We start from the raw sequence: 19,782 nt of genomic DNA on the forward strand, positions 1-19,782 counted from the left end.
CTGACCAAAACAGTAGTCTGACACAAGCAGTGCGCCAATGCGTCACATACTCACTTGTAACCAGTTCAGGGTCTCTACCCTACACCAGCCTCATCTTAAAAGGCAGACACTGGTGGTTGGCACTCTGTCAGTTTACCATGAATTTACCATGAGTGAGACTCTGGTAGTGAGGATCACTCAGAGTAAAAGTCAAAGACTCAGGTATTTACAAGCAAAAAGATCCAGGAAGATTACATGGGCGGAACCCACTTTACAACAGAGACCTAGGAGAGGAATGGTAGAAGACTAGAATCTATGGCAACTAACCATTTCATACACATGTTCAAAGGAGACATGAAGGTGCTCCACAAAAAGATAAAGTTATTCTGCTATCTGCAGTGGTCGCGCAAAAGCTAAGGGCCTGAGCATAAGATGCCTAAAGTGGAAGAGATGATCAGGGTTGGAAACTGGTTTACAAGTTGAGGGAGTTGGAACCATAATCTCTGTCAGGGTGAAACACAATCAAACCTCCAATCAGCGTGTACTTAACCCTCTGGTAGGTTATCACAAAAGCAATCAGGCTTAACTTAAAGACAAGGTGTAAGATATTTATGCAGCACTTCAAACAGTAATAAAGTGAAAACACAACACAAGAAAAATACTACACCAGATTACAAAATAGAACACAACTTACTAAATTATTTGACAACGACAGGACAATAATCCAACCAGTAGAATTAGAAATATGCAATGTTAAAGATTTAAGGTAAAACAGTGCCTAAAAGTGCAAAGCGACAACTGTAGTGCTTGACTGGGGCCAAGTTAGGCAATCGTGATGGAGTGCAGGCGGGATACAGGGACCAAGTTACGCCGGCTGTACAAAAGTACCTTGAATCCTGTTTTGTGGAGTGTTGCAAGATCCTTTGTCAAGCATGGGTTGCGCAGCAGCGGTTCAAAGGAGCTGTAGGGATGCGATGTGGAGTCCTGCATCACTGTCAAGGATGCTGATGATGAGGGACTTAGGGTGTTAAGTTCTGCGTTGAAGATGCATCGCATACCCGCAGTTCCAGAGAAGTTACAAAGATGTGAAGTCCTGCATCGTTAACGAGGGGTTTGGAATGGAAAGGCCTGCGTTGATGCTTTGTCAGGCAGCTGCGGTTCCGAAGTGGCTGCAAGACCATGCATTGCGCTACATCGGTTCCGCTCACAGGACCACAAAGGACCTGTCAAAGCTCATTCAGGCTCACTTCTAAGCGTCCGGGACTGGGGTTGCACCACTGGAGGACAAGACTTGCAGCAAGTAGAGTCCAGGCGCTGGGTTCAAGATGGATGGAGCCTTTTCTGTCCATGAGGCTCTGGTAACACCTATGTTCCCTTGTCTCAGTGTTTGGGAGCAGTACACAAAGACCAACAGCCAGCTACTCCTAGCCACGTGACCAGGAAAACAGGCTGCAGGCACCAAATGGTAGGTGTTAGACCGGACATCCTTGAGGTATCTCCCGTAACATTTTGCCCTCTGATGTCCTGTTTTTCTGACTTCATTTTCGCTGGCGTTAGGATTCTGAGCACTTCACCACTGCTGAACAGTGCTAAAGTGCAGATGCTCTGTAATCTAAACATGGGGACACTGGCTTCTTCACAATTGGCATATTTAATTTACTTGTAAGTCCCTAGTAAAGCATATTTTATGTGTCCAGTGCCTGTAAAATTAAATGCTACTAGTGGGCCTGTATCACTGATTGTGCCACCCACTATAGCAGCTTTTCAAACATATCTCAGGCCTGTCACTGCATGTCAGGAATCCCCAAGGTGCCTCCTGGGTTGTGTGTCAGCATCCCCAGGGATTAGGGTTAAATGATATATCTGTTCTGGGTTAAACCTTCATGTTTCTAAGTAAACATGATGTGCTGTGTTACACAATTGGTTTTATCAATGCTTGTTTTACCAATGTTTGTTTGCTAATGTGAGCAGGTGTAGACATATGCTTCTAATTGGTTGTGGTGTAGACGTGCTTCTAATTGGGTGTGGTGACTCATCCACATGTGGAAACTCAACTTCTTTGCAGATTGGCTATAAATAGAAGAGTGAAGCATGCCTCCCTGCTTGGCTTTGTTTTGCTTCCTGATCTCAGCATCTGATTTGGAAGTCCAGCCCCTGATGTCATCCTCTTATTCAGGACTTTTGAGGCAATTCTTTTCTTTGTTCCTGTACCAGCTGACACCAGGCATTCCTCCAACACTCCGGAAAAGACTGCAGCTAAGTGACTAGTATTCTCCAGGGAGTTTGTTCTTTTAGCGCTGTGCTTTCCAAGAACAGCTGGTGTATTTCAGACCTCGTATTTTGCCAGAGTGCTTATCTTGAAGAGACAAATGCATTTCTGAACATTCTACATTATTATTATAGTTACTTGACTAAATGTGCTTCAGGAAATCTGCTTGAGCTCAAGTATTACAAAAAGTGACAGTGCAATTTTAAAAGAGCATTTCCATGACTTTTCTTTCTCTAATAGCATAACTCTTGGATTTAAATTGTGTCATTCATGCCTGAGTTTCAGGTTTAAGGAATTTGCTTTTGAAGGGTTTTTCTCACACAGTGAAACCAAATCAAATTGTGCCACCCTAACTGTTTAAACCCAGAGTGAACATTTGTATTTCTTGGATTGTTTTTGTTTCTTTTAGTTTAACCCTATGCATGCAGGAAAGTTGTACGTGATATAATTAATGCACTTGTTTGTCTTTCTTGTGCATGATAAGTGCAACCACAGTTCTAATTGTAGTGTGCAACAGTGAATCTCTGTGAAGCCAGCCCTAGTGTCGTAGTACTTATTGTTATGGTACTCAGTTTGGGTTTTTAGTAATGCAGTGTTAGTGATTGTGCTAACAGTTATTATTATCCAACAAAAGAGCTGAGCATCCCGGTGTTCTTCTACCGCTCCCGTGCCCATATCAGTAAGAGAGATTCAGTTTAAAGGAAGTTAAGTGCACTAACTCTACTACCACTCTCACTCTGTCAACAATGACCTGCCCCCCGAAGTTACAGGGTGCCTGGCTGGACCTGCAAGACGTGGCAGTGGTTTGTCTTTCTCTTTCACTCCCCCTTTCTTTTTGGGACACCTGCCAGGGTTTCTGTGTCCACCAGGAAGTGCCGAGAGGTGTTCCAGGAGGTCGGGGTGCATACCATCGCCCCTGCAGACATCCTGCTTTTCAGGTGAGTGGCCCCGTCTCGACACTGCAGAGGCTGAGTGTGCAGTTTTAAACTGCCACTGCAAAATGACAGTGCACCCGGTTGCCAGACCCAAACCTTCCTTTTTATTACACATAAGTCACTCCTGGTTAGCCCCTAGGTCAGGGTGTAGTGTACGTAAAAAGTTGGACATGTAGTTTTAAGTTTAACATGTCCAGGTAGCAAAATAATTACTATAATTGTCTTTTTTTTTTTTTTTTTACTACTGCAAGGCTTATCCTTCCCAATGTTTAAAAATGGGGTTACCTTAAAGCATCCTATAACTGTAACTTTCAATTGGGAAAAGACAGATATGTGGAGTTTGGTGTCGATGGACTCACAGTTTAAAATCACAACTTATGGTGAAGTTGAAGTTAAATTTTAAGTCTGAACATACCACTTTTAAAAGATTGGCATGTTCTTACTTTAACCATTCTGTGCCTCTGCCTGTCTCTGAATACATGTCTGGGATAGATGACGGCTGGGCTTTGTGCATTTCCTCTAGAATGTCCCACACTAAAGGAACATGGGTGTAACATCTGCAGACTGATGGGTCTTCCTGAGTTAGATGGGGCGGGATGAGCTGACATCTGAATAGGGCAAAATAACCACCTGCAGAGTGCCTGAGCCAGGGAAGGAAGGGAAGGGACATTGTCATCTTCAAAGGCCTCTTTGAACATTCCACTACTTCAAAGGCACATTGGGGTATAAGTATTGGACCCTAAACCTCATCAAATCAGAATCCTACTGGAACCAAGAACATTCTGCTAGGAAGAAGGACTGCTGTGCTACCAGGAGGGACTGCCACGCTGCAACTGCATTCCTGTGCTGTCCGACTGCTTGCTGTGCTGTAGGAGGGACTGAGACTTTGCAACCTGGTTTGCTGTGTTGGCCTGCTGCCTACGCTGGAGTGAGAAAGGACTGGACCTGTTCTCTACATCCTTACACCAAAGAATCTCCAAGGGTCTGTTGGCTTGCCCCCTTTTCAGGGAAGTCTCAAGGCCGTCAAAGACTTCCTCCGCACAACTGCTGTTAGCTACTTCTGAGTCCGACCCTCCTGGATTTGCCCACGATCAGCCTTGGGCATCTTTTGGTGGGCCTGCTGCCGTTTTGCAAAAGCCTGCATGTACACACACTGTGCCCCAACTGAAAACTCATTGTCTGCACTGCTGATCACAGACTGTTACAGGTGCCTGGTTTCCCCAAACCTGCACTGCAAAAGTAACCCAGCGTGGCCCCATGCGGCCAACATCCATCAGATGGGGGAGGACCACTCACTACGTGACACTGATCCCCTCTCCACCCCTGAGAGTCCAGATGAAGGGAGACTGCTGTGCCTGCCCTCACTGTCTTGAGTCAGCTGCATCGGACTCCAGCGTGACTTGCCTTTGCATTGCAGATGCTAAGGAAAAGTACTGTGCACGCCGATCTGCGTTCACATAGGTGGCCCAAAACCCACCCAGTTCAACTAAATCACCATGTTCTTGCATTCTTGCCATAATACTTGTGAAGGATGGTATGCATGCGTTTACATTGAGAAAATCCCTGTCTCCTTCCCCAGGCATCACCATAAAGGATCGGACTGTCGCTAGTATGTTTTCACCACTACAATTGCATACCTTGTTAAAACATTAACATTTTTGTTGGTTTGCACTTTACTAAGACAAATATTACACATCTTTCTAAACTGATGTGGAGTCTTGTGATGTCTTTCACTACGTTGCTGTAACCAGGTATTGTACAAATACATTACACATTGCCTCCTTGTAGGAAGGTAGCCTCTTTCTAACCTTTCTACCCCCACTTTTGGCCTGTTTGTGAGTATATGTCAGGGTGCTTTTACTGTCTCACTGGGATCCTGCTAGCCAGGACCCCAGTGCTCATAGTTTGTGGCCTAAATGTGTTCCATGTGTGGTGCCTGTGTCACTGAGGCTCTGCTAACCAAAACCTCAGTGCTTATGCTCTCTCTGTCTTTACAATTGTCACTGCAGGCTAGTGACCATTTTTGCAATTCTGATTGGCACACTGGAACACCCTTATAATTCCCTAGAATATGGTTCCTAGGTACCCAGGGTATTGGGGTACCAAGAGATCCCTATGGGCTGCAGCATTTCTTTTGCCACCCATAGGGAGCTCAACCAATATTACACATCCACGTTATTTCACAGCCATTTTACACTGCGCTTAAGTAACGTATAAGTCACCTATATGTCTAACTCTCACTTAGTGAAGGTTAGGTGCAAAGTTACTAAGTGTGAGGCAACCTGGCACTAGCCAAAGTGCCCCCACATTGTTCAGGGCAATTTCCCCAAACTTTGTGAGTGTGCGGACACCATTACATGCGTGCACTACATATAGGTCAATACCTATATGTAGCTTCACAATGGTAACTCTGAATACAGCCATGTAACATGTCTAAGATCATGGAATTGTCCCCCCCAATCCACATCTGGTATTGGGGTGCAAATCCCATGCATCCCCGGGGCTCCAGCATGGACCCCGGGTACTGCCAAACTAGCTCTCTGGGGTTTTCACTGCAGCTACCGCTGCTGCAAACCCACAGACAGGCTTCTGCCCTCCTGGGGTCTGGGCAGCCCAGTCCCAGGAAGGCAGAACAAAGGATTTCCTCTGAGAGAGGGTATTACACCCTCTCCCTTTGGAAGTAGGTGTTAAGGGCTGGGGAGGAGTAGCCTCCCCCCAGCCTCTGAAAATGCTTTGAAGGGCACAGATGGTGCCCTCCTTGCATAAGCCAGTCTACACCGGTTCAGGGATCCCCCAGCCCCTGTTCTGGTGTGAAACTGGACAAAGGAAAGGGGAGTGACCACTCTCCTGTCCATCACCACCCCAGGGGTGGTGCCCAGAGCTCCTCCAGTGTGTCCCAGACCTCTACCATCTTGAATGCAGAGGTGTGAGGGCACAATGGAGGCCTTTGAGTGGCCAGTGCCAGCAGGTGACATCAGAGACCCCTCCTGATAGGTGCTTACCTGGATTAGGTAGCCAATCCTCCTCTGAGGGCTATTTATGGTCTCTCTGTGGGTTTCTTGTCAGATAAAGAATGCAAGAGCTCACCAGAGTTCCTGCGCGTCTCCCTCTTCGACTTCTGCCAAGGATCGACCGCTGACTGCTCCAGGACGCCTGCAAAACCACAACAAAGTAGCAAGACGACTACCAGCAACATTGTAGCACCTAATCCTGCTGACTTTCTCAACTGTTTCCTGGTGGTGCATGCTCTGAGGGCTGTCTGCTTTCACCTTGCACTGGAAGCCAAGAAGAAATCTCCTGTGGGTTGACAGAATCTTCCTCCTGCTAACGCAGGCACCAAACTTCTGCATCACCAGTCCTCTGGGTCCCCTCTCATCTTGACGAGCGTGGTCCCTGGAACACAGGAGCTGGATCCAAGTGACCTCAACAGTCCAGTGGTCCTTCTGTCCAAATTTGGTGGAGATAAGTCCTTGCCTTCCCACGCCAGACAGTAATCCTTTGTACTGCGTGGTCTGCAGCTGCTCGGGCTTCTGTGCACTTTTGCGAGGAATCCTTCGTGCACAGCATAGCCCAGGTCCCCAGCACTCCGTCCTGCATTGCTCAACTCACTGAGTTGACCATCGGCTTTGTGGGACCCTCTTTTGTAGTGTTGAGACGACCCCGTGCTCAGATTTCTTGAACGCCTGTTCAAGTGTTTCTGCGGGTGCTGCCTGCTTCTGCGTGGCCTCTCTGTGCTGCTGAGCACCCCCTCTGTCTCCTCCTCCAAGGGGCGACCTCTCCTGGTTCTTCCTGGGCCAGGGCAGCACCCATTTTCCTCAACTGTGAATCTTGCAGCAAGCAAGGCTTGTTTGCGGTCTTTCTGCGTGGAAACAACTCAGCGTCCTCCAGCACGCCGTTGTTGCAGAATATTCAGCTTCTTCCACCCGGAGGCAAACCCTTTTGCACCTTCATCGGGGGGTTAGTGGGCTCCTGCCCCCCCCGGACACTTTCGTGACTCTTGGACTTGATACCCTTCCTTTACAGGTCCTCAGGTCCAGCAATCCGTCTTCAGTGCTTTGTAGTCCGTTGTTCTCTTTGCAGAATCTCCTATCACGACTTGTGTGTTTCTGGGAAGTAGGGTAACTTTACTCCTACTTTTCAGGGTCTTGGGGTGGGGTATCTTGGACATCCTTAGTGTTTTCTCACACTCCCAGCGACCCTCTACACACTACCCTAGGCCTGGGGTCCCTTCGTGGTTCGCATTCCACTTTTAGAGTATATGGTTTGTGTTGCCCCAAGGCCTATTGCATCCTATTGTATTCTACAGTGTTTGTACTACTTCTCTAACTGTTTACTTACCTGATTTTGGTTTGTGTGTATATTTTGTGTACTTTACTTACCTCCTAAGGGAGTATATCCTCTGAAATATTTTTGGCACATTGTCACTAAAATAAAGTATCTTTATTTTTAGTATCTGAGTATTGTGATTCTTATGATATAGTACTATGTGATATAAGTGGTTTAGTAGGAGCTTTGCATGTCTCCTAGTTCAGCCTAAGCTACTCTGCTATAGCTACCTCTATCAGCCTAAGCTGCTAGAACACTACTAATCTACTAATAAGGGATAACTGGACCTGGCACAAGGTGTAAGTACTAGCAGGTACCCACTATAAGCCAGGCCAGCCTCCTACACTCCTATGTTAAGTCTGACTGCTCAGTGCCAAGCTACCACAGGGTGAGCACAGGTTAAATTACATTGCATAACTGACTTACCCTGACTAGAGTGGTGGTCCTTACATAGAGAGGGTGCATTCACTTGCCAACTAGAGACCCTAATATTGGGACAAGACAATACCAACTTTCTAAGAGTGGAAGTTTCAGAATTGTGACTTACCAATAGAGTTTTAAATTACAATTCTTTGGACACCAAACTCAACATTCCTACTGGCTCTGAATTTAATGTTAAATGTAGTAAGCCAACCCACTGTATTCCTATGGAAGAGGTAGGCTTTGCAGTAGTGAAAACCAATTGAAGAGTTTTTCACTACCAGGGCATGTAAAAGCTAAGCGTGCATACCCAACTTTTATAATACACTGCACCCTGCCCTATGGGCTTTTTGGGACCTACCGTAGGAATGACATGCATTAAAAAAAAAATGACGGAAGGCTTAGACCTGGTAAAAGATGTATTTTGCCATGTCGAAATAGCAGTTTAAAACTGCACACATGGGCTACAATGACAGGCCTGAGACAGGTGTAAATGGCTACTTAAGTGAGTTGCACAATCCGTGCTGCATCTCACTAGTAGCATTTGATTTGCAGGCTCTGGGTACATGCAGCACACCTTTCCTAGGGACTTATAAGTAAAGTAAATGTGTCAATTGGGTACAAGCCAATTTCACCAGTTTTGAAGGAGATAGCACATGTACTTTATCATGGCTTAGCAGTGGTAAAGTGCACAGTCTTAAGGCCAACAAAAACAACATCAGCAAAAATGGAGCTGTAGGTCAAAAAGATTGGGGAGACTGCCCTAAGGCTGAGACAGCTAATAATCAAGAAACTGGAAAGCACCACTAGTTTCAGACATCAGTCTCAGATTGAAGAAGGCTTGCCATACTGAAAGAGTGTAGACAGATTTCTCAGAATCTGGGACCAATAAACTATGTAGGCGACAGGTGATGCATGTGATGGTTGTCTTCGGTTTTAAAGTCAGCCAAGTAAACTGCATGTCAGTAGTCAAGTGCTCTGACTTTTTTATTTACTAGGGGATGTCAAACTACAGATCAGAAAGCGTAACAGGCCCCCTATACAATCAGTTTCCTTAGAATTGTGGTTTACATTTTGGAAAGTTGTAATATGCAGTCCAGTATGAGAAGCAATGTACTGCCCACAAACACTGTGAAAATATGTTCTTACTCCAGAATACGTTTCAGTAAATCGTTGTAGCTATTTAGTAGTAGAGAGACAACACCAATTGAGCTTATCCTCTCTCCCGGAGTTAAAGCCTTAATTAGCCTTAAACCAATGATGCTAGCATAGATACATCTGACTGTTCAGTTTATATTTTTACTGCTTATGAAGAAAACATGTAATTGGAATTGGAATTTATGTTCACTTCTTGGTACATTGTCAAATTTACCTCTAGTGGGTGAGTTACTGACATGATTCCTTGTGTAATGTGAGCAGAGTGATGATTTTGTTTGTCTTTCAAAATAAATATTTCACAGGAAAGATTGTAAGTTCAATTCATTTTAAAGTCATCCAGGTCATCAAGGTTCATGGTTCATGGTTCATTTAGAAAAAGACAGGTAGGGTACCCCAGTGCTTCACAGCTGCAGAGAAGGCAAGTGCACACCAACACAAGCCAACAATATGCACATACATACATACATCCCTAGGTTTGCTATATTGAACTGAGTATTACATGTAGCACTATCTGTGATACAGATGAGGAGACTCACACAATCACCAAATGCAGATCCATCCCTGGAGATGTCTGCACCCCAACCAAATGAAAACAGAATAAGCCCAATAGATAACACCCAGTGTACTGAAAAGCTGTACCACAATATCAGATCCAAACAAGCACTACCAACCTACATAAAAGTAGTATACCAGAAGCTCTAGGGATCATGGAAGGGGGTTTAATTCCATCAAATGACCAGAGCTTGATGTTAATTCTCCCTGCACAAGTTCACCCGTTGGAGAATTGAATCCTCTTCATGGCAATAGCAGCTTGAATAGGAGGATGAGTTTTGTAGGTCTAGCAACCAACCTGGGATACAACAATGATCAACAAGGCTATGTCCTATTTCTTCATAAATTATTATTGACAGAGGCATTTGACAAACATGGGTATAGTGCACAGCTTATGATTGTTATAAAAGTGAATGTGGAGGCGGCATCTGTGGTTACTCGCTTAGGTGAAAAAAACACCTACTTTGCCTCATCAGAACTTAATAACGAGAGTAAGGACGTTTAAGTCTGCAAAATATTGTTAGCAAGGACATACTGATGTTGCATAAAAATTATTACTCACCACAAGATCTCTGGAGAAAACCTGTAAATTAACTGGGAAGACGTTTATTCCTCAGATACAGTAAGGAAACAGACCTGGGGCTCAAATTGGGATTCTGCAGCGTGACTAATGTTTTTGTTACTTTCATGTTAATGTTTATGTTGCCGCATAGGCTCTTATTATCTTAATGAGAATACTGGATTTCGAGTGCCAGAATCGCCTGCGGTGTGGGAGACTGAGTATGACCCACTACAGGTGACACCTGTCACTCCAATCCGGGTTCAGCTCCGGCAAACTAGCAGTGTCATCTCTACCACAGGGCAGGAGAAAGCATGACATAACTGGTTTCTCAAGGAAGCCGTGGTCACTCAGGTCTCACCCGTTTCTCTCAGTTACATTAGTGTCACATACACAATGACAAACAGAGGCAGTATGTTTCAATAATGCTTTAATAAAGAGACTGCATCTTAGATAGCAAAGCGTGGACTGCAATAACCAGGATGATACAGCATGACAAGATTAAAATTGTGACAAGGAGAGTAAAACATAAATAATGCTACCATATTGTCACAAGAGTCAATAGACTAATTCCTACCTAAGCTATGATAGAGCACAGCGTGTTAAGCTCTAATTCTGCCCTTCAGGTTCCCATGGGAAGACATCATTCCCCATACCTGAGCAAAGGCCTGAAGTCTGTAAAGACAGCTGTAGCGAAGCAATCAGCATACAGTCGTGGTTCTCTGGCTGGAATCTCCCTCTAACGTGTAAGGGACAGGGAAGTGTTTTTATAATAAAACAGCTGATGTTCTGTAGAAAATGTCCCTATGTAAGGATGTGTATTTTCTATGAATGTCACAGACTAAACTTATTCCACTTTCACCGCCAACCTATCTTGCTGCAGCCTTGGAAGAAGCACAGAGTGAGGAAGAATGTCTTGTTTGAGAACAGAATGCTGGCCTAGGCAAAAACAGTTAGATAGAGAGAAATAAAAAGACCGTAAAAGTTGCTATCATAACAATAATAAAGCAAAGCTGAATAAAATATATCTAGGTTAAAGTGCACAGCGGCAGGCCTAGTATGTTAAAATAATGTGTGTGAAGCTATAACTAAAATGGCTACACAGCAATGTAGACAACGCACCCCCAGTTCCTTAAAAATAGTAGGTTGTTGGAGCAAAGATTCTCACTCTTCATGCTTATGGTGAGATATGTTGGAGAAAAAGAGGCTTTTTGACCCGTCTTGGACCCAGAAAAAAGACTTAATACTGATAAGGTGGTGCTGAGAAGTGTGTAGAAAAACATGCTGTTGAAGCAAACATGGCCAATGCCATGTTTATTCTCTACACAAAAAAAGATGAACATTCCAGATAGAGAGGGTGGAAAAGACTCATGCAGAGCTGTAAACTGGCGCCTACCCACTACAATATACTCCTAAATAATTTTGAGAATTGTGTTAGAGTGCCCAATGGGCAACAGTAATCAAGTAAAAGTTTATTATATCCAAATGATACAGTACTATTTTTCTAGAGCAAATTATCACCAGCTTCCAGATGCCTTTCAATAGTATTGTGGCCATAGACAATAAGAAACCAATGATTTTCACACAAGGTATCATAGCGAGCAGGCAATATATTGAAAAAAAAAAACAATTCACACTGTATAGGATTAATCTGCAAATGGTGGAGAGATATGACTATGTGGACCTCTGTTTAAGCGGTAAAGGCTCATGAGCATCACGTCGCAAAAATTCAATCCCAACCTGGCAAAAACAGCGAAGTCGATTGCAGGGACCTTATCAAGTCTAGGGGAGGGAGCCACCAAGACCCACTCCCAGTGGGGGAAGAGGGTGGGGAAACCATGATTGTTCCTCATGAAAGCAAAGACATTTCTGCAATAAAAATGGCAAGACAAGTGTTTAGCCGTTTTTTATCTGACTAGGCAGGAGGGCGATCAATTACTTTATGTAATCCATTTATATCCAGTCTTCACTGCCCAGTGGGTTATGAATATCACAACCAATGGCAGATGGTATTATGTAATTAGGACCACAACATGTATATAGAGTAAAAACACTTGCAAATGTCTTCCGTTCCTACAATTCTTGCAATTATATAACCAACATATGAAAATAAACTGGCATAAATCAAGATACATAAATCATAACCACTACACTGATCACATAAATAAAAAAGAATCATATTTTAGCTATATGTTACAATATTTACTGGCATACATGCACACGGCATATAATAATACATGACATGTAATAACAATTTTGCACAAACTTAAAGCAAGTCAGCATCTTAGTAACAAGAGGCAAGTACAATAGCAATGCACGACCTTGGTAAAGGCAAGGCATTTCTGAAAAAGCTAGAAAATATGTTTATTACCAGCAAGGAGGTCTGCAGAAGCTGATGAGCTAGATACTGCTTGCGCTGTGGATTGTGGTTCTGTAGTGCATCCTCCAAAGGCATCTGCAGAGTATTCCCGAAATTTAGCATGAATGGTGATGAAACACTGCAGTAAGTGCAAGGTTATTCCACAAATGGCAACACAGAGTACAATGGAATTATGACCTGGAGCCGCACATAAATCAAGTCTGGTGATGGCTGGCCATGTAGTATTATCATTTAGGGCCAAGAGTTATGACATGGAGACTTGCCCCGTCTGTGCACTGTGACAGCAACTCACTGCATCATGTTATTAATTACCTTCCACTGTGCCAAGGATTATACAGTCTGGACCCTCATTAGCTTGGCACCAAATGTATCACTTATTAAATGTACCTACGCCTAAAGTCATGTTCTGGGCCTTCTTCAAGTACCATTGCTGAAAATTCTCTCCAGTGGCTTCTTCTCATACCTTATACCTTAACTGAGTGACCTTCTATAGGGCATAGGCTTGCAACGGTTGGTGCTCTCATCCTTCTCATTCCTGATGACCTTTTAACCCCTGATGCAGTCAAAATGCTGCTGAATCTCATACAGCTACTTCCTTGGGTCACACAATCTTCTACTTGATTTTTTATGTTATTGACTAGTCTCATTATTTTAGGAGTCCTGAGTCAGCTGATTTTTACCTCTATATAATCTCTTCTTACTTTGTCACTTGCCCACCATGTGACCACTTTTTGAGAACTAGCTTTTGTGATTGGGCATTTATATGTTTATATGAATAAAATGTTTATTTTGTAATTCTCTCAGAAATGTTTGAGATTAAGGGTGGAGGTATGTACAACTCAATGCATTACTGGCTTAAATGGTGATCCAGTGAATAATCAAGTTACTGACACACAAGTCAATTATAAGCTATTATTCTTGTTACTGCTTTAGTTTCATAATATTCTTTGGTGAAGTATGAGATAGTCCTGGTTAAATGTGACCGATTTCCTATCCTTAGCATCTGTGAAGACAATCTTATGAAAATCATGCTAGCCTAAATTTCAGTCCAGCTATGGATGCTCTTGTTCAGCCCATACACATTTGTGAGAACTTGCAATGACGTGACAGACTTTTCCTCTATGCACAATAATTAATGTAATGGCATCATAAAGGGGTCACCAATGCTGCCCCAAAATACTTTGTTAGCCCCCTGGCCTACTGTGAAGCACTCAAATTAGCAGTAGTTACCTGACATTTTGTGTAGTTCTCCAAATTTATAGTCAGGACCTGGCTTACTGAGCCTACGTTTGAATGATTACATATAGTGGTAACAACCTGTCCTATGATGTTAGCACCCCACTATATAAAGCCACCATTTCTGTATTTTATTTTCTGCCTAGGGTGTTCAAAACTGTCAATGTTATTCAATCAGGTGTTTAAGGTACAAAAAAGAGTTTATCAAAGGATATATTCAAACACACCCCAATCATTAAATAATGGATACCTAGGCACATACCCCTCCTCATTGAACTAAGTTCTATTAACAGTTAAACAGATCGCAAAAATTAAAAAAAGGCCTGAGATTCATTTATAGTTGTGATACTTTACTTATTCAAATAAAAGGTAATCAACAGTCACCAAAATCGTTCAACCAAAGACTAATAATTCAGTATCCCAAAGAAAAACTATATATGAGCGACAATAATTAAGCTGTCCATGTTTATTCATCATTTTCCAACACAGAGGGGACTGAAGGTCCATCAAAAGAGTCAAATGCGCTGTACCTTTCTATCCCGCTTCCTAAATTGTCATTAAGCCGGGTATCTATGGTTAACACATGCTAGGAATATAAGTGTAACAGTGCTGAATATCCGTATGATTTGCTTTCTGAAAATACAAGTTAAGTCTTTAGTTTGTTACAAAAATAAGATAAGTGACTATTAGCCAGAACAAAATACTATCTAAGAAGTTAATTATTTTGTTTTTCACAGTTGACTGGAGGCTGAAAAAGTGTTGTCAGGATTGACTTTGATGGCAATAAGAATTTTGAGAAATAACTTCAGGACAGGTATGAAAGAAGTTTGTTAATGTGCTCCTTTGCGGTCGACTGGGAAGAATATAGGATCAACCATGAGTTGAAAATCAATTTCCGATCTCTCTAGCCAATGGTTTTGACTGGAAGCCACACCCTGTCCATTATTTTGCACACCATGCCACCTCAGTTTGGACCCAGTCATATGCGAATCAGTCTCGACCCTGCAACATTAGGACCAGGCCAGCCCAGACTGCCAGGTCCTCCTTGAATCTGAACACAAGCAATCCAAGACAGGTTTCACCTTATTAGGCTTTTCAGTCCACTGGGATGAACTAACACATTCTATCCATGCATATGGCCTGGGTCAAAACAGTGTGGCATGGAATACAAAGTAATGATGGGCTGGGATGCAGTTCAGAGTAATACCAGTACCAGAGATTAATTCAAGTATTCCATACATCTTTTCTGTATACTTAAGTTTGAGAGAGGCAGCAGGGGTTGGGTTTGATATGGGCCTGTAGCAAATCTGTATTTTCTGTATGGGCTATTTGGATTTTACTGTCTTTTTCTAGACCTTATTTTTGCTGGTTTTATAACTCTGCAAACTTTTAGTCCTGCTAATCACCAGGAAAGTACCTGTGCTTCCCTTTTAAACATAGTTACATTGGATTATCCCTGATTGGCATGCATAACTTGCCTGCTAGACCCTAGACTATGGTATGGAAGTTATACTGTGTGCTATAAAGTTAAATGCCACCTGTGAACCGCAGCACCTGTTGTGCCATCCACGAATGGTCATATCAAATGGGGTTTTACTCCTATCCTGTGTAGTCTGGCTGCAGCAGCCAAAAACCTGCTGTCAAGCTTGTGAAAATAACCCTTTTGACAGGTGGTTACTCTGCTTTTAAATATTAATAAGTATCCCCTGAGAATAACCTGTCGCCCACAAGGTAGGGTGCCTAATATTTCAAAGTAGGGCTTGTGCAAAATTAAATCTGGCATGTTCCTCCAATGACTAGCCCCCAAAATGTATTTCCAATGGCAGGACTGTAAATGGATGCTAGAAAATGCCAGTATAGGCTATAAACATGAATCTATAACCCTTGATTGGAAATAACTAAACTAGTTATTCAAAAATATTTTACTATCAATATATCAATGTTTATTAAAAAAAAGTCACTTTTAGAAAGTTACCCTTTTTCTGCCTGAAGTTCCCAGAGGCTAGTTTGCATTAGCCTCTAGCAGATTCCCAAAATGTACTTCCCCTTAAGGAAGTGTGAAAACTGCTCCCAGACAAATGAATGGCTTGGGCCTGGTGACAGGCTGGCTGGGTGCTGGGCATTTGACCGTTATCAGCCCAGGAAGGACACCTGGGGTGGCCCCAGGAATTTCATTAACTTGAAAGAGAAAGAGGTGAAAACTGCCCATTCATAACCTAATGCAAGGAGAGACTTTAAGAAAGGAAAGCTCTTGTCCTCAAGGTCAAAATTAGCCAGGCTCGATCTGAATCCAGTTGAAAGGAAGCTACCCCTCTAACTGGTTTGGAGAGGACACATAGGACTGCTCAAATCCCTAGCCATACCTCTAGGTGGACACTAGAACTCTGCAGACGGGGGAAGGGGTTGCCCATCTTGGATTTTATAAGTGAGGGAATCCTGTGGGATTGTTGGCAGTAGGGCAAATGGGAACTGCTGAAAAAGTGTTAACCTCACTGGTAAAGTAGTCGCCAGGAATCCCTTCCACCGATTAGTTAGTGCCAACCATAAATGTGGTATCCTGTGGTACCCTCTTCAAAACAGTTTCTGGTCACGTGGAAGATCAGAAGAGGACTGGACCTGCTGCCTGTGACCTGACAGCAGCCTGAAGGACTACACTTGCTCCCTCGTGTGCCCAGGACAAAGAAGTGGACTCCAAGAGTCAGTTAGCAGCAATTCTTTTCTGCAAGTTGTCTTTTTTCTGAAGTGATCCCTTAACCAGTACCAACTGTACTTGGAAATTACATTGCTGATGTCCTCGCGCTAGTGAGTCCTGGCCCTCAAGTGCTGCCCTTGAGATCCAGAGAGCCATAGAAATAACCCTAATGATCTGGTCCAGGAATCATGAGAGTTGGGAAGATTTTTTACTTCCTCAGGAACTGTCTGGTGGACCTTGCAGAAGAAGTGTCCACTTTTGATGCAGCTACACCGGATACTGCTTCAAATATATTCTGCTGGAGGGCTCTGAGCTACATAAAAAGGCTAAGTCAGAAGGTAAGTCTTTGACCCAGACAAACGCACTTGGAGTATTGGAGTTACACTCATCAATGATGCCATATGAAATCTCATTAGTGATGTCATAATTAATGTAATTTAACCGGTCACAAATTATGTAATATGTGAGGTCATAAGCAGTGCTCACAATTGTCTTGGGACAACTTGAGGGGGATTGGTAGAGCAAGGATTCTAATGTTTCCATTCTGGGCTGCACTTGAAGTCATGACGCTGTTAATAGTGTTATGTAGCCCACTCTTGCCTTCTTGAATCCTCTGTAAGGACTACTCACCTGGCAGGCTTCCAAAACAGAATTCAATTTGTTAGTAGGTTGTTAAATAACATGATAAAGGAACTTTAGTTTGTGACCAAATGCTGCCCAAGCAGTAATGGGTTACTTGCAGGCAATTTACCCAATTATTGAAACTGTTACAACTTGCTAACAAGGTTTGCCTCAAAATAGAGCTCATTTTCATACAGTAGTTTCTTACAAAAAGAAGTTTCTTCTCATGCATATATTTTACAATTTACTTTCAAACATTGTAGTGTAAGTCTACATGACACTAATTTGGTGTTTAGGTTACTTTATAATACCAAAAGACAGCAATGGTGTTGTATGTGCAATCTGCTAATATCTGCTACCTTGTGGAGTAAATATGTTAAAAAGGACAGCCAAGCCTCACAATCTGAGATTTTACTAATATGGCTAAGTGTTGCTAATACTCAAACCCATCTTGGCATCCTGCACCCAAATATGAGGTGTCACATGTTTTATTTTCTTCTGCTGGCCTGTATTTGCCGGTTTCTCTGCTCCAGCAAGGGATGTCTAATTCAGATGAGCAGTGGACTGCCTTCAAATAGTGTCCTGATCATCTATAATTGAAAATGAATCCTTCTTCCTCCCCAGCCTTTCTTTCATATTCCCTGCAAATGTATTGCTTAGACCGGTGCCTGGCTGTACCCAGAGGCAAGTACTCCACCAGTACAGGTTTCCACAGCATTTCTTTCATCACCTGGGTGAGGTGCTCCACCTCGCTGGACTACAAATTAGGCAGGCTGATCTTTGCCTGCCCTTTGAATTGAACAGATCTCTTTATTCTAGCCAGCACACCCAGTTTCAGGACCACTGAATGTGTGAATTACTTTAAATTTAGTTTGTGGTGTGCATATAAACACACAGTACTGGTCCTAAATGAGTCACAAATAAATAATTTCAACCTTCTTCCTGGGTATCTAGGCCAGGCACCAGTCTTGACACTTTCATAGGCTTTTCCTAATTTGTTAAAATTTAATATATTTGAATACATATTTTTTTTGTTGAATCCCCATAACTTTCATTTCCATGTAATTATTTTATTGATAAATGTTGAAAATGGCCCTTTCTGCAGGGTTATCCCTAACGTTTTGCCCTCCTCCTCCTAGTTTTCAGACCACCTTTTTGTTGGCTTTGAGAGTCTTGGCACTTTACCACTGTTAATCAGTGATAAAGTGTATGTGCTCTCTCCCCTAAAACATGGCATGGTTGGCTTACACCTGTTTGGCATATTTAATGTATCTGTTAGTCCCTTCTAAAGTGGTATAGCATATACCCAGGGCCTGTAAATTAGCCCTGGCTCTTACAGGTACAGGCATAGATTACACAACCCACAGAAGTAGCCTTTCAAACCCATTTCGAGCCCTACACTGCAATGCCTGTGTGCGCAGTTTACTGTCACCTTAACTTAGTATTTCAAACTACTTGCCAAGGCCTTAAATCACCTTTTACTACACCCAAGTCACCCCAAAGGTAGGCCTTCGACAGCCCTAAGGTCAGGGTGCTGTGGAGATAAAAGGTAGGACATGTGCTTTTATGTTTTATATGCCCTCGTAGTGACAAACGGCCTGTTTAGTTTTTCACTACTGTGAGGGCTGCTCCTCTCATAGGTTAGCATTGAGAATTCCCTTATTTAATTTTAAGTGGTAATTTATTATCTGAAAGGAGTAGTGTTGGCATGCGTGGCATGGTAGTGAAAAATCCGGTTTACTGGTATAGTTGGATTTTGCATTACTATTTTAGAAATGCCACTTTTAGAAAGAGTTTAAAACTCTAGGTGCTTTGCAGCCTGACACCAATCCATGTCTACGGCAGAGTGACAGTTACTCTTTATCCATACTTTCCAGACAGCCACCACACAGGAAGTGCTGGATGCGACAGGAGAGGCATCTCCATCCATCTGCATACTGACAGTCTTCTTGGGCTGGGAAAATGGGAAAATGAGAGGTTTTTCACACTTTACATATCAATAGGCTGCACCCAGCCATCACACCAAGGGTCGATTTACCCCCTACTGATGTCTGGAGCCAGGGATGGGTTCAAAGAGGTCTGTGTACACTTGAAAGCGTTTCTTTTAAGTGACCCCTTACGTCAAAGACATTTTTGAGTATAAGTACAGTGGCCCTTACCCCATGTTTTTCAGAGCACTTTTGGAAGTGGGACTAAGCCTCTGTCAGGAGGACTGTTGAACTGCTCAAGGACTCACTCATCTGAAATGCTCTTCTGCTGTTGCCCTGGTACTGGCTGGATGGCCTAAAGGACTTGCTGGATTGCTTTTCTATTGTTGCCCTGTTGCCAGCTGCTCCCTGGCTCTGTTCTACAAGGACCCTACAGGAGGTACCAGGAGAGATAGCCATCAGGACTGTTGGACTGGTTGTGCTGGTCTACCTGCCTACTGCTGCCTGCCTTGTGTCCCCCCTACCAAATGTTCTCCCAGGTCCCAAGTGTTTGGCGAGCCTTGGTTCCTGCCCCTGCAATTATATAGCATGGTAAGTGATTTATATCAATACTATACTTATGCCACTAGTGCATGGTGAGCGCTCTGCATTCTCCCTTCTCTAGCACATGGGGAGCGCTGTTTGTGTGTCCTCTGGGGCCGTGACAGACTGCCCCCATGCATTTAAG

At 43.2% G+C, this 19,782-nt stretch overlaps 1 protein-coding gene across 1 annotated transcript in view; it reads right to left on the minus strand.

The window, feature by feature from the left end:
* Positions 1 to 19,782, minus strand: part of LOC138262431 (clathrin coat assembly protein AP180-like) — a 122,042-nt gene that overhangs the window by 55,657 nt on the left and 46,603 nt on the right. The window contains exon 8 of the mRNA XM_069212330.1: positions 12,570 to 12,653. Within this exon, the coding sequence (XP_069068431.1) occupies positions 12,570 to 12,653 (84 nt within the window). The remainder of the gene's footprint in view (positions 1 to 12,569; positions 12,654 to 19,782) is intronic.

This window comes from Pleurodeles waltl, chromosome 10 (genome assembly GCF_031143425.1).
Source record: "Pleurodeles waltl isolate 20211129_DDA chromosome 10, aPleWal1.hap1.20221129, whole genome shotgun sequence".
NCBI classification, from domain to species: Eukaryota; Metazoa; Chordata; class Amphibia; order Caudata; family Salamandridae; genus Pleurodeles; species Pleurodeles waltl.